The sequence below is a fragment of the Ursus arctos genome, unplaced genomic scaffold (assembly GCF_023065955.2).
Source record: "Ursus arctos isolate Adak ecotype North America unplaced genomic scaffold, UrsArc2.0 scaffold_31, whole genome shotgun sequence".
In the NCBI taxonomy this organism is placed as follows: domain Eukaryota; kingdom Metazoa; phylum Chordata; class Mammalia; order Carnivora; family Ursidae; genus Ursus; species Ursus arctos.
Window position 1 is genome coordinate 8,049,889 of NW_026622997.1, and position 14,601 is coordinate 8,064,489.

The 14,601-nt window shown below is 49.1% G+C and overlaps 1 protein-coding gene across 2 annotated transcripts in view; it reads right to left on the bottom strand.

Moving 5' to 3' along the window:
- SLC22A23 (solute carrier family 22 member 23) overlaps positions 1–14,601 on the bottom strand; it is a 173,687-nt gene that overhangs the window by 25,746 nt on the left and 133,340 nt on the right. For both annotated transcript variants that reach the window (XM_026511404.4, XM_044388725.3), the window contains one exon: positions 3,094–3,221. In XM_026511404.4, the coding sequence (XP_026367189.1) occupies positions 3,094–3,221 (128 nt within the window). The remainder of the gene's footprint in view (positions 1–3,093; positions 3,222–14,601) is intronic.

The following is a 14,601-nucleotide window of genomic DNA, read 5'->3' on the forward strand; positions in this document are numbered from 1 at the left end:
GAGGGCAGAATCCAAGCCTGATTACTGAGAAGGGCTGGGTGAAGCCCCACCTGGACCTGAGGTGGGAACGCATCCTCCCATCCCGGCAATGCGGGGCCGGGCGGGCTTCTCCGGGGGCACTGCCCAGAGAGGGCCTGATGCATGAGGACAGAGGACACCACTCCCTGCACGGGCTTGCTTCTTCCACATGGAGGGACATCGGCAGTGGGTGGCAATGCTCCCCAACACTTAGCCTGTCTGGGCCCCACTTCCCCATATGTTAAGCAGGGGTGATGTGAGGACCGACCTCATTAAGGCTGTGACGAGAAGCAAATGTGGTGTGTCACCCAGGAAGAACTGGGGCAGGGACGACCTGCAGTTCGGTGTGTTCTCAGAGCCTAATGCAAGCTGCAGAGTCTTCGAGAGGCAGGTAGAGGTGAGACAGGGTCTCAGCAGTCTTGCGGTTCTAGCTACAAGGCCCTGGGAGGCTGCTGAGGGATTTCTGGGCAGGTGGTGTGAGGGACGGGCAGCAAGATGGAGACAGGGCAGGTAGACCAGGTAAGGGACAGGGATTGGTAGGTGGACAAGATGAGGTGATGGGAAGAAGATTCCAGGCAGATAAAAGCAGCCTCCGAAAGTTGGAAGGGGCCAATTCCGATGAAACAGACAGCTGCCTTCCCCCAGCGCTGGCATCAAGGCATTTGACAGCAGGGAGTGAGCAGAGGTCCGAGGCGGATGGGAACTGTGTGTCCCCAGCAGTGAGTGCCGTGACAACCCTCCCAAGTGGGGCTGAAGTCACATGTGTCAGCCTCCTCTCCCCCGCCTCGTGCAGGGACAGCAGCAAAACTCATAAGCAAGGAAAGGGGAAAAGATTTAATACCACTTTCCAAAAATAGGAGGAAAATGAATCAGTATAATTAGGATTGAGAAAACAAGCTTTTCCCAGACAATATTTTAACCGGAAAGAAATGGAATGTGGTGATTTCATTAGGGAAATGCCAGAAACAGATTATATTGTAGGACTTAAGAGCATTAACCTGCTAATGAATGGGGCCTGGAGAAGTCTGGGAAGATGGCTTGGACATTCCGAAATGAGCAGACATGGTCCCCAAAGGGGAAATGAATTCAATACTCATTCTTCTCTACAGTGACAGGGGTGTCTCTGTGAGCTCCCCCTCCTCTCTCAGAAGCAGCTGAGTGGAGCTGCTTCCGCTGGGCTTCCTGGGTTCAAGTCCCAGCTCAACTACTTACTAACTGTGTAACTTCTGCCAGGACACTTCACCTCTCTGTGCCTCAGCCTCCTCTCCTCAATTCAGGATAATTATACTACCTCTCTCACAGGACTGTTGTGAAGAAATCTAAGTTAATATACGTAAAGCACTCAGCATTAAATATTTAGTATTTGCAAATCATTTGGAAAAGTGACTAACATATATAAGCACCATGTGAATATCATCCTATTTATTCTCATTGTCACTGGATAAAAAGGAACCGTGGGCCCCTTTGCAAAGCACCAGCACTCAATACTCTTCGTGTAAAGCAGACCTGGCCCATGGCCTTCTTTATTCCAGTAAAGCAAGGGCTCCAGGCTTCCCAAGCCCGTCTGCCTGTGCTGGAGTGCCAGGCAGACCAAGCCAGCCCCACAGGTGGATGCAGCCGAGCCTTGCTGTCCCCCCCTCCCAGGTCATGGGTCCAGGCCAAGGCACGGACGCCATTCTGGTCAAGCCGCAGCATCTGGGGAACTTGTATTGACCACAGACCCTAGATCTGAATCAGGAATCTAATGAAAAGCCTATCTAGCAACCATGGAATAGTTGATTCCACAAGCCCTTTCTGGCCTGTGTGATTCAGATTTCCCACGTGTTCCTTCCCCGTTGTGAACGGAGACGTGACGCATACATTCTCCTACCTCTCTTAGGTCTCTGCTCACCTGTTACCTTGGAGCTGGCCTCCCCCAAGCGTCTGACTGTGATCCCTCGCCACCACCCTCTCTCTCTCCACTCTGGATTTTTCTGACAGCATGCCTCCCTCCTGATGGATTGTACATTTCATTGTTCACTGTATGCCTTCCCCTGCTTGCCTGTAAGCTGCACGAAAAAGCTGTAAGCCGTTTCCTTCTCTGTTCTAGGACAGTGCCTGGCACACTGCAGGCATTTAGTAAATTTCTGTTCGACAGAATTTCAGGTCATGGTGAAAAGGGGGGATGTACCTAGTCTCTCTTGGGCAGGGCCTGCAGAGTATTTTCCTGGGAAATTATAGCAACAGTACCATCAGTTGTTGCCACGGGTCAGAGCCTGGGGTTGGTTTTATCAGGACTTTCAAAGGGTCTGTGCACATCAGAATCTCTTCTCGTGCTTATGAACAATGCAGTTCCTCAGAACTTGTTCCAAATCTGCTGGATCAGAGTCTCTGAGTACAAGGGAGGGAACCGGAACTATGGATTTTAACAACTTCCTGGTGATACTGACGGATCCCCAGCCTGAAAGCCCAGATCTAGCTCACGGTGAGGCTCCCGATACACACACATTCTACGGATCCGACCCCCGAAACGAATAATATACTATATGTTAACTATCTTGAATGTAAATAAAAATCCCCTCCCCCCAAAATTAAGTGAATCTAAACTACTCTATGAAAAGACTTTACTTTCCTACTTCTTCAGATGCCCAACACATAGGTCATGACGGAAACGGACAGTGGCATCTCTGAGGGTCGTACTTGGGAAGAGAGAGGCGGTGTGGACGGTTCCACCCCTGGCCAGGGCTCTGCGGGTGTATAAACCTGGCTGACAGGCACGGCTGTGTACCAGACTCGGCTGGACCCCTCGCAAATATTCCCGGGCGACTGGGTGCATCTGAGGCTCGTGCCTCACGCCTGGGTCCGGACAGGCTAGGTGGGGCACCGCAGGGTGTTAGACTTGACCAGGAAAGAATCCAACACCTAGAAGGTGGAGAGAATTTCAATTCCCTCACATTCCTGGTCCAGCTGCAGACCAACCATGACGGAAACGGCGAACGCAGCCGCGTGGTAAGACCGTGCTGACTCCTCGCCCGGGACCGGTGGCGCCTCTCCCCACTGGGGTGGGGCTGCCGGGCTGAAGGGAGCGGCACTCACCGGGCATCACGCCTTTGATGTCACTCTCGGGGTTCATGCAGTTCTTCTGCGTGAAGTGCAGAATCAGCTTCTTTGCAGCCTCAAACTGCTGGGTAGCCATCAGCCACCGCAGGGACTCGGGGAATATCCTTCAAAGACACAAAGGGAATCGGTGAATGTCTTCAGTTCTGCAGGGCATCAAGAAACACAGCTCGGGACGCCTGGGGGGCTCAGTGGGTTCCGCGTCTGCCTTCAGCTCAGGTCAGGATCCCAGGGTCCTGGGATCGAGCCCCGCATCGGGCTCCCTGCTCAGCGGGGAGTCTGCTTCTCCCTCTGCCTGCTGCTCGCCCTGCTTGTGCTCTCTGTCTCTGACAAGTAAATAAATAAAATCATTAAAAAACAAAAACAAAGAAAACACAACTTCTGTCCTGGGCCTAGAAACTTCACAGGTGGGTGACATTCACTTCCCACCCACATGAAGTGGAGGCCTGTGAATGTTCAGGACTCTCATGAGCTGAATCAGAGAAGCTAGCCTGTGGGCAGGGGTGGGGTCTATTTTTTTTTTTTTTTGAGAAAGTATAAAAATTACGATTTTCAAAAGGTAGCAGATAGGAATAACAATCCTACCAATCGTGTCAAGAAATCAGTGTAAACTTTTCAAACTAACCGTGAATTTCTAAAGCAGGTTTAAGCTGTTTGTTGAAGGGCTGCTTTTGTTATATTTTGTCACAAAAACCCAATATTAATAGCATGATTTTAAGTCTAAAAAAAATGCACGACGTGAGCCACCGGACAGTTATCTTCAGTTCTCGAACCCTTGAAGAAGGCTTTCCCAGGACTTAGCTCTAGAATTACTTTGCTGCTAGCCGCATGCCACATCTCTGAGATGAGGCCACACAAGCCAGCACGCTTCAAGTTTCATTAGCAACAGACTCCTTGTTTGTTTTTAGGATGAGAGCTTGTGCGGAGTCCCAGTTAAAAAAACCCACTACGGTTTTACTATCGGCGCATTTTTAAGTTTACTTTTATGACAGTATTTACAAGTCAATCAAGGAGAACAGGGCGCCTGTTTGGAGCAGGGGTCAGCTCACGTTTCCTGGACAATATCAGTCAATATTCTAGACTTTGCGGGCCAGCGACGTCTCTGTGGTTAACTCAACTGCCACGTGCCCAAGCAGCCACAGACAACTTGTGTAGGAACAGATGGAGTCATGTTCCCTTCGAACTTGACCATAGAAGAGGGGGCAGCCCTAACAGGGAGGAAAGCAAAAGCTGGACATCAGGCCCGGGCTCTAGTTATCACCCCGTTTTATTTCAGTTACGCGGTATCAAGGAGTCGTGACTGATGCCGCTAAGAAGTTTTCACTGCAGCGACTTCTCAGAAGCCGTGCAAGCTCTGGAGAGCCTCGAATTAAAGTATTCCCGAAGCTGGACTGTGGGTCTTCCGTTCGTTCATGCACGATCCCACACACAACTATGAAAGCAAGCTTATTTTCCGTGTTGTACTTTCTCCGATATGTCTGATCAAGTTACTGGGTACTGAGAAGTGGGTTCAGCTGCTCCTCGGACTGTAGCTTTTAGGTCGTGATTTGGCTGAAGCCCTCCTCGCAGGGGCCGTTCTGAGCAGCCGGGCCCGGGTGGGTGATGGCAGGGGCCTTCTGAGTGGATCAGAGGCGCTCCTATCAACAATGCTGGGGAGGCTGGCTAGAGAGCCTCAGGCCAGCTCAGAAGCATCCCCAATTCCCAGATGCCCCGTAGGACAGCCCACAATGTGGCAGGCCACCTGCCACGGCCCTTGACTACTGGGCCCGGCGAGGGTCTGCATGGCTGTGGCCTGTATACCAGACCCGGGAGCCACCTGGACTTCGGGGTGCCTTTCAGCAGGGGTCCCCACTGCCAACCCCAGTGCAGAGCTGCCGCCTTCCTCAGCCGGGCACGTTCACAGGTGGCCCAAATATGCTTAGCCAATTTGGGAGAATCTTTTTAGAAGGCATCTGAGAAAACCAGCTCATATATTACTCTGACAGCACAACGTGTTTTGCAGGTGGTATCTGAAGTGTAAAATATGGTCTACAACATGAGAAAGTTTGGGGTCCTTTTAAAAGTAATTTGAACTAATTTACATCAAATGCTTATGGCACAAACTCCACAGAAGGGAACGGAATTTGAAATCAAGAGCAGAAAGGAGCACGATGCAGGAAGAGCAAGGCCCAGAGCCCAGGAGGCAGCAGCCGGGATCCCCAGGCACCCGGGGCTGAAGGCACAGAGCAAGTAAACAAGCAAGGAACGTCGGCCACCAGAACACGGGTGTTCATGTCCCCCAGCAAGCTGAGGTCCTCTTCCTCTGTTTACCCTAAAGCTTTGCCGACAGGGTGGGACTAGGTGGGGAGAACCGTCGTGAGATGCTCTGTGAACAGTTCTGAGCCCTGAATGGGAGGTGAGTGACAGCTCTAGGAAACTACAAAGCGATGGCTAGTTGACGTCACTGTCTTCAAGGGAAAGCCCTGCACTGTGCATACAAAGCCAATATTTTTGTTCTTGATATCCCATCAGTCTAGGCATGAAACCCCACCAGGACCCACAGAGCCCGGGGCCTTCAGGACAAGAGGCTTCTCTTCCCAGGTTTCCGAGCCACAGACGGAGACCAGGGTCCCAGGGGGAAGGCGTCATGTGCGGTCTGGTGGCGCGTGGGCTCGCGGGTCTCAGGGATGCTGCCCTACTCCTGACGCCCTGTCACCCTCTATCCCTCCTTTTTGTCACCCCCAAATCATGCCTAAAGACAATAGACTTTGGATAAATAAAAATCAATAGGAAAAATAAACGTCCTTATGAGAAACGACAATGAGCAAGTTTCTTCCTAGAGAATCCTTGAGAACTGCAAAGCTTGTAGAAGAGGGTTCAAGGACAGCACCATCTGCAAAGGCATGCTATGATCTTCAGCTTTAAGAAGTGGGTGCGGGCCTCTTTTGGAACTCAGACGTCTGTCACCAAGTTATTTGTTTCTAATAGGTGTTGATGCATCCCAAATGGGTACATCCCTGACCTCAACGTAAGAGTCCTGTAGGAGGAGAGCTCTGTACATAAATAGATAGGCAGACAACTAAAGTAATTAAACACACACACACACACACACACACACACACACACACGGTTTACAAGTGATTTGAAGTCTGTACAGTATGGGACACAACTGGGGCCAAGAACCAGAGTGGGCAGGTGTGTGTGGGGGTGCCGGGGCAGATTCTGTAGGGTGGCGGGATGCTTGGGCTTCTTGGGAGATGAGCGGGTGCAGTACGCTGTGGGGTGTGCATGGGGACAGGACCCCGAGAAGAGGCGCAGGGCCATGAAACAGCATGTGTCTGGGGGACTGCAAGCTGGTAAAACGGGAACGCTGACTGTGAGCTGGGAAGAGACGAGGAGAGGGAGAGAGGCAGGGCCCAGGTACAGAAGCTCCAAGAGCATCGCAAACCGCCTTCCCTAGGACCGGATTTACAACCACCAGGCACTCTTCTGCACATCTCCCACGTACTGGATACTTTCGAGCTTGTGACGGGGTAGTGATATTACCCCCATTTCACAGATGAGAACAATCCGGCACAGAAGGTTCAAGTATATCATCCAAACTGCAGAGCTGTTAGGTGGCAGAGCTTAACTGACCCCAGGCAGTCTGACTCAGGAGCCCACGTCCTTCGCCTGGGTGCATGTGGCAAAGAACCCTCCCATGCCCGGATGGCACTCAGGTGACTGCACTTCGGGACTACTGTTCTAGCGATGCTTCCTCAGCTGTTTCAGAATGCCGCAAGCCCAGAGGCCGTCTGTACGGAATGACGAAGCTTTATGATGCACACCGCGTACTTTCTTTTACTACAAAGCCATAAAGAACTCGCTGGACTATCGGCCTAGGAGCCAGCCCAGAGATGGCTTTCTAGTTTGGATCACATGCAGTGTGGCCACTTTATGGGAGCTTAATGCAATCTCTTCTGACAAATACATAATGTAATAACACCATGCAAATTAAAAAGCCAGCCAACAGCCCAGCACCTAGGAGGAAGGTGGCTGAACCTTAGAGAAATCGATCATTTTCAACAAAAATAAAAAAGCACGGTAGGCAGGAGGAGGCCGTGTCTGCCCGGTGCACCCTTCCGTGCAGACGGTAAGAAAGTGACCTTCAGGGTGACTTCTGCAACCACGACAGGTAACCGGGAGTAAAAGCCACAGTGGCTTCTCTGGGGGGTAGCTCTGCAGCAGCCCCCAGTTTTCCTCCATGAAAAGGAAGCGTCCACAGGGCCAATGGCTTGCCTCAACCCACAGGAGCAGAGCAAGAAGTTTCGAAAGCTGGAAGTATTTAATTTTTTCAAGGTCGTTATGTGGCAGTATTATTATTATCCCTCTTTTTCAGATGGGGAAACGGAGGCAAAGAAAGTCCAAGTATCTGGCCCAGATGACACAGCGATCGAGTGGCAGAACTGGATTCGAACCCACAGCTAGAGAGATGTTCAGGCTGGGATCGCTCCAAGCCAGGTGGTTCCATGAGCCCCAGGGCTTCTGCCAGAAGCATGTGGGCAAAGCCCCACTCCAGCTGCTCTGGTCCTAAACCCCACACAGCAAGAGAGCGCGGAGCAGAGTAAGGGCACAGGAGGGGCGCGGCCAGGCACACGCCTGTCTCCCCTCTGCCGAGGATCACAGCTCTGCCGGGCCTCTCGCCCCAAGGCAGATGATGGATTGTGCAAAGGCCTTCTCCAAACTATGTCTGGGATGCTTAGATCCTGTAGTCATAATTCCAGAATCCAAATGGTTCTGAAATCCAAAAACCTTACTGTTTAACTCGCTTGGCAATGAGACGGGCACTGGCCTGACCTCACCGAGGCGGAACCAGACCGAACGGACGTGAGCATTTTGAGTCTTCAGGCACCGCTCGTCTTTAACGCACACACATTTCACCACAGAAGCATCGTGCGTCTGAGGCTGAGTAGCTGAACACCTGACGGGGCTCGGACACTTCAGAATCTGGGACAGGCGGGGGCGGGGGGGCCGTGGACCATGCTGGGGGTGCCTGCCCGGAGGGGGCTGTGCAGGAGGCGTTCTGTCTGCTCGCCCGACAGCCTCCCACAACAGTCAGAGGCGAGCCACCCTCCGCACTGAGCTATGAAATTAATTCTTCATTAAGCAAATCACAGATAAATCCATCCTCTACTTAAAAACTAAAACCGGGGTGCCTGGGTGGCTCAGTGTGTTAAGTGTCTGACTCCTGGTTTCACCTCAGGTCATGATCTCGAGGTCATGGGATCGAGCCCTGTGTCAGGCTCTGTGCTCAGTGCGGAATCTGCTCCAGATTCTTTCTCCCTCTGTCCCTCCCTGCTCTCTCTCCCTCTCTCTCAAATAAATAAATAAAATCTTAAAAAAATAATAAAATACTGCAGCCCCCCTGGACCCGTTGCCTCAATCCTGGTGCCCTTACATGGTCCCCATCCTCCCCTCTAGGGGCTAACACCTGCCTGCTGGGGACGAATCCTTCCAATCACACTCTGGGCCCTTGTACATTTACACATCTCAGTGCTTCCTCTGCGATATCGTAGTGCCCCCACTTTCAGTGAAAAATGCCAGTTTCACTCTCAAAACTTCCCCTCCTTCCAGACTGGTACACGTTTGCCCACCAGTGTTCCAGAGACCATCACCCATAAACGTGTGTACTGTGGTTTCTGTTTCGAGGTCCTGGATCAAACCCACACTAATTTCCGACTTGTGACCTGGGGTCACCTGACACAAGGCCGATCCAGCCTCAGAACAACCTGGGCAACGTCATTTTCCAGCCTGAACTTGGAACATCATAAAACCACTGACCTATAGGCCACTTACCCTGGAGCCTCAATTATTCTACAAAAAGCCAAAGACCAGCAATCACATGCAAAGGGCCTCTGACTCAATCACAAGGAGCTTTCAGAGGCCATCCCTGGAAAGCAGACTGAGGTCTCCACTCAGACACCCATGCTCCAGGTTTGAAAGCCCCTGGGCAAATAGGAATGGGGAGAGGTGTTCGGAGTGGAGGGGGCACATCGGCTCAGGAAGGACAGTGGACAGTTGCCAACATGGGAAAGCACAGATGTTCAATCTCGATCGGGTGGCACAGTTCACACACCATGAAGGCTCGCACTACTGGAATGTGCCTGATGACATAATGCAAACCCTCTTATCACCCACCAAGAAAAGGCAAAGTTACAAAAATGAACGTCAGAGTCAGAGCGAGGTCTCTGGCTTAACCCCCCCCCCCCAGCGCCTCAGGGCAAAGCACAAAGGCTGAGCCCCTACCATGCCTCCTGGGGTTGGGGGTGCGGGGCGGGGGGTAACAGTGGAAGGGTCAGACTTGGACCTTGGTCTTGAGACCTCTAGACCAGTGTGATTTTCTCCACATCACACTATGCTTATAGCGTTGCTTAAAAAGCAGGAAAGTCTATTTTAGAAAGATGCCCACTAAACAGCTACAATAAAGTGCTGACTCTTAATGAGTTATATGGAAAATTTACTTACATGGAACCATTTTCCCAATGGTATCACGTAAATGATGTTACTATGTCAAGGCTGATAAACTTTCCATGTTCTCCTACTTGCTCCCACTAGACGGCTGTTCTTCCAAGCTGTGTGTCTGCGTGCCATTCAGACAAGGAGAACCCTATCTGCTTCTCCTCTCTAGCACTCCGATTCACCACATGCTTTCCAGACCACAGTCCTCTATGACTTAATAGTAATGTGTTGTTTCTGATACACTTTCCTGTCTTTGCCTTCATTCCTGCTTTTTCTGTCATTTGGCTAAGTCTTCAGCCCATCTGATCTCCATTCATGGATCTGTTTCACACCTACAGTCACTCGGTGGAATCAGTAATTAAAACTCAGTACTGTGATCCTTTCATAATACTGTGAAGTCACTATTTTTTCCTTGACATTTAAAGATAAAACCAAGTATTTCTTCTACCCAATTGGAGAACCAGACACAGGCAAGTAAACCACCTAGGCTATCTCCTCACTAATTCATTTAGCACCTGCTTGGATAAGACGCCAACTTGGCAATTCTCTGCATTAAAAGCATGTCTATACTCTTTCAATTACTGTCCTAGAATATTTATTCATGAAGAAAAATAGAAAGGAAGTTAAGATTAACAGCTTATACTCTGTTAATTCTTAGCCTCGAGTTGTTTGTTTTTCTGAAGTATTAAATTCAGAGTGAACCGTGTGTGGACAGGTATTCCTTCACACTGTCAATGTCCATTGTTCATGGAATCCTGTGTACGGGACATGATCAACCTGCCAGAAGAGAAAATCAGGTCGATTTCTAGATGCCTTAAAGGGTAAGAGCTTCCTTCCAGTAGGTCATCCAATGCAGGGGATAGGACACAGGTGGGGCTGGCGGAGGAGAGTCATGGAAGGCTTTGCAGAGGCGAAGTCTCCCTGAGTATGTATGTGAGAGAGAAGCATCTCCGCCCATACGCACTGAGAGCGCTTCCGACTTAAAGAGGTGATTCTAGCTGTTGATACTTCAAGGTATTGCCAAGTATCACGGTGCTATGAAATTCTGAGAAGAGTCTCAAAATTTAAAGAACGAAACCAAAGTCTAGAAGTGAATGAAATGCAAGCTGGGACAATATCTTAAGTTTCTGGGCCAAAGCTCTTACAAAAACATAGGCTTGGTTCCCGTAGATAAGTTTCCACTTGGATTTTTTTTTTTTTAAACTTTAGTTCTGTTTGGTATATATATAAAGAAAGGTAAGTCGGTTCAGTTCTGGGGATAGCAAATGAACACGAATTAGCTCTTCTTAACAAAAATTCAAATTCGTGATTTGAGTTAAACTTAGTAATTTAGGGAGGAGGGATGACTATCATAAAATTAAATAAAAATCAGCTTTTCGGATGGTTAAACCCTCAAATTTTCCTGAGGCAAATGAATTCTTCTTGTAAATCTCTTTATAGAATATAAAATTCTTTCATAATTAAATGGCCATCCCACTTATTTGTCACATAAACTCAGAACTTGTGTCTCTGATGTTTTCCAAAATAGTATACACCTAACTGCCGTATTTCTTTCCTTACAGAAAAATTATAGAGGGAATACATCAGGAACCCCGGGTTTATATACAAGTTTTGTGGCCTTGGGCAAATCACTTAACCCTCTGGGCCTCAGTTTCCCCACATCCGTAGAACAGGGTAGGGGGTGTGCAAGGACACCAAGGCCTTACCCGGCACCAACACTCTCTACGTAGATTTATTTCACGAGGCTAATGGTAAGTGCTGGCTTCTTCTGAAAGGTAAGAAGATGCTGATTATAGCCATGCACCGTACAAATATTCTAATTCTGCTCTAGGGTTTGCGGAATGAAGTCGGTCCCGAAAATGTCTTTAGAGCTAGCCTTTTAAATTAGCAACCCAGAATATTTAACATTTAATATTCCTTTAAATTTCCTTAAATTTAAAATGTTCCTCAGTTCATATTCTAAACACGAATGCTTGGAATTCACCTAAAAATGTTCTGTAGCCTTGAGGGTACCTGGGTTAATTTCCTCCATGTTCTCTCTCTTTATAGCCGCTTTTCCCTGATCCGTTTACTAATTCCTCCATGTATGCAATTATCAGGCTGCAGAAAGTATAAGGCACCCAGGGCATTCAAAAAATAATGCTGTAAGGGGAATTAATTTGGCAGGCGTTTTTGCAACCGATAAAAAAAGAAAAAAACGTGATGTTGAAAAACAAGTGGAGGAGAGAAGTGGACGGAAGGAACAGGCTCTGCGCTGTTGCTGCTTCTAACTGGAATTTTATTGGCACCTCTGTGTCAGAGTTTGTCCTGGGAGTCCGACCAACCTTCCAGGAGTCAGTCTCCCCTGACCTGGTGGCTCCCGTCTTGATGATAAAGAAGCCCACGGAGGCCAGATTCATTGACTTGTCATCAGGGTGGCCCCTGCGGATTCCGCCCTGACCTCGGACCCGGCTCTGGAAAGTAGCTTCTTGCCATTAGCATGCTCACCCCTCCCAACCTCAACAGAAACAGTCTTGACCGAGTGAAGTCAGCCCGATCTGTCCGGGACCCCCACTTCTTACAGCACCAGACATGCGCTCTGCCAGAGCCCCCGCTGACGGGGCTGGGCCCCTCGGCCTCACTCCGTTTCCTTCCACAGGGACTTTTGCCAGCGGCCAGTGGGACAACCACTTACCAGTTATCACCAGGCACCAGTCACTGGAGGGCCGTCTACCCACTTTCTGCCTGCTGCCAGCAATCCGTCCCCACCACTCCCACCGCGCACACACGTGCACACATGTACACGCGTGTGCACATCGGCCCCCTGCGGTCAGCCTGGTTTCAAGACTCTGTGATCCTCCAGCTGGCCTGAAGCATCCCCAGTGAGATGGAATGTCGGAGCACATTCTAGGCCTGCGGTGCGGTGAGGACAAAGGGGCTGGTCACACTGGCCTTTAGAGCTCGAGGCTACATCCGCAGGCACAGGACATGGTATTTAAGGACCACATGTTCCCACGTTCACAGGTCTTTCTCCGCTTGGACTCGGAAGCACTTTTGTTGACTACAGGGGTTCCTATTATTTTACATAATCTCTGCGGACTCAGAAGTTAAAAATGGGGCAACGTCTTGCCTGAGGGCTCCCTAAAATTCCACGCCATTAGCAGATCCCCAAACAGCAAGTCGGAGAACATTTTGATCTCACTTTTAATTGCTCATTCAATTGTTATGATTGAAACGTCGGCTACCATTTTTATTTATACACTTGCCTTGGTCAGTATTAACCTACTCTTTCCCCCATCTAGATAATTTGTGACCAAATAGGATTTGAGTACATTTCTTTTTTGGCTTTAAATTTCCTAGAAGTCTCCCCAAATTAACTATCTGATAACCTATAAAAATAATCACTGCAGATTTTCAAGCTCCCAGAGGCTATATGCTTTTTATGATTCACCTCTTCCACTCTCCTTTGAGAAAAAGATTTTCCTGTGCGGCTTTACTGTTGGTATAACCGAATTCCGTTTCCCTCCTGCTGTGCTGGGAGCCCTGCAGCCCTTCCTTTACCAGTAATCGAGTTGGCAGCCTGCGGTACTTTGACCCGCTTCTGAAATAAAACTGTTTTTGATGGAAGAAGGTATTGTGTCCCTCATGTGTGTGTGGGCAAGAAAAAAGACTGATAATTGCTGGAATGAATATATATATATGTATATATATATACACACACACAAAATTTTAAGGGGTCTTTAAAAATCATTTCAACAATGACAAGCCAAATTAATTCATCCATTTAACACATTTTTAAGGAGCCCCCATTAGGGAAGGTACTGATAACCCAATGATTTTAAGAAATGTCTTTGTACATGTTAGGGAAATGCTAAATAACAAGAGGAACTAAGAGAAGACTCCGCTGGTGAGAAGCGTGCTCTGTGCCCCGCACACGGTGCTCCCAGCATCTGCCCAGCGCGCTGGGTCCAACCCCTGGGCCCAGCAGCATCACTGCATGGTCACTGAGCCGAGAGGCTAGTGGTCCTCATGCCGGCTCTGGGTGGCCTGCTGGCTTTCACGCCTCGGCTCCAGGTACCAGTTCTAGGACCGCAAAGCGAGCTGCTGAATAGCCCCATGCCTCAGTTTCTCCATCTGTCCTAGAGGCCTTCCTAGGACCTCCTTCAGAGAGTCACCGGGAGGATCCAAGGGGCCAAATTATTGAAAGAGCTTGGCGGTACCTGGCTCAGAGCAAACCCTCCAGAAATGTTAAAAATGAGTATTATTCTGGCCAAAATATTTCTGATGCTACCTGAAAAGAGCCAATGATATTTAGGACCGTTTACACATTGGAACTGTTAGTACATTTTATGCTGGATATTCATCTAACCCGAGGCCATTTAAATGTTTTACAATGTCTTTTTTCCTTGAAATTTTTAAAAATTAAAATCCCTTTTAGCACATACCTTTCTCCTAAGAGTTTTAATTATTTTACTCCTCTACCCTGTGAGTTCCTGACGACAGTGTGCTCTGATTTCCTCTGTTTCAAGGTTTATCTTTCATTCGGGGAATCGGTACTATTACTTATTCTCGGTGTTAGGCAGTGCGGCTTGATCTTTCTCTAATTTCCTCCTTATTTCCCGTACGGTTTATTATCTCCTTCTTACTGCCCTCCCAGATACTTTTGGTGATCACACTGATTGCTAACAGCGCTTTTTCTCTTGCCAGGATGAAACTCCAGCCGAACAAAACGCGGTTAATAATTCACCACCTTCACACATTTCCAACATGTCCTTTCTCGAAGCAGCTCAGGCAAACGCACGTTAGGTGAGTCCAAGATGAGAACCCTCCCTACAGGTACTTGGCTAATGGTCTTGGAGGAAGCAAAAGAAAACCGTACCCAACGCTCTTGCTCGGGGGTGGAAGGTCGCACCCAAGCATAAACTCACAGGAGGACGCCCCGAGCCTGCTCAGGGGACAGGAAATCGAGGCAGGAGAGACCTGTCCCTCCCATCACCCTTCAGGCTGTAACCTGAGACTCCAAAACACACA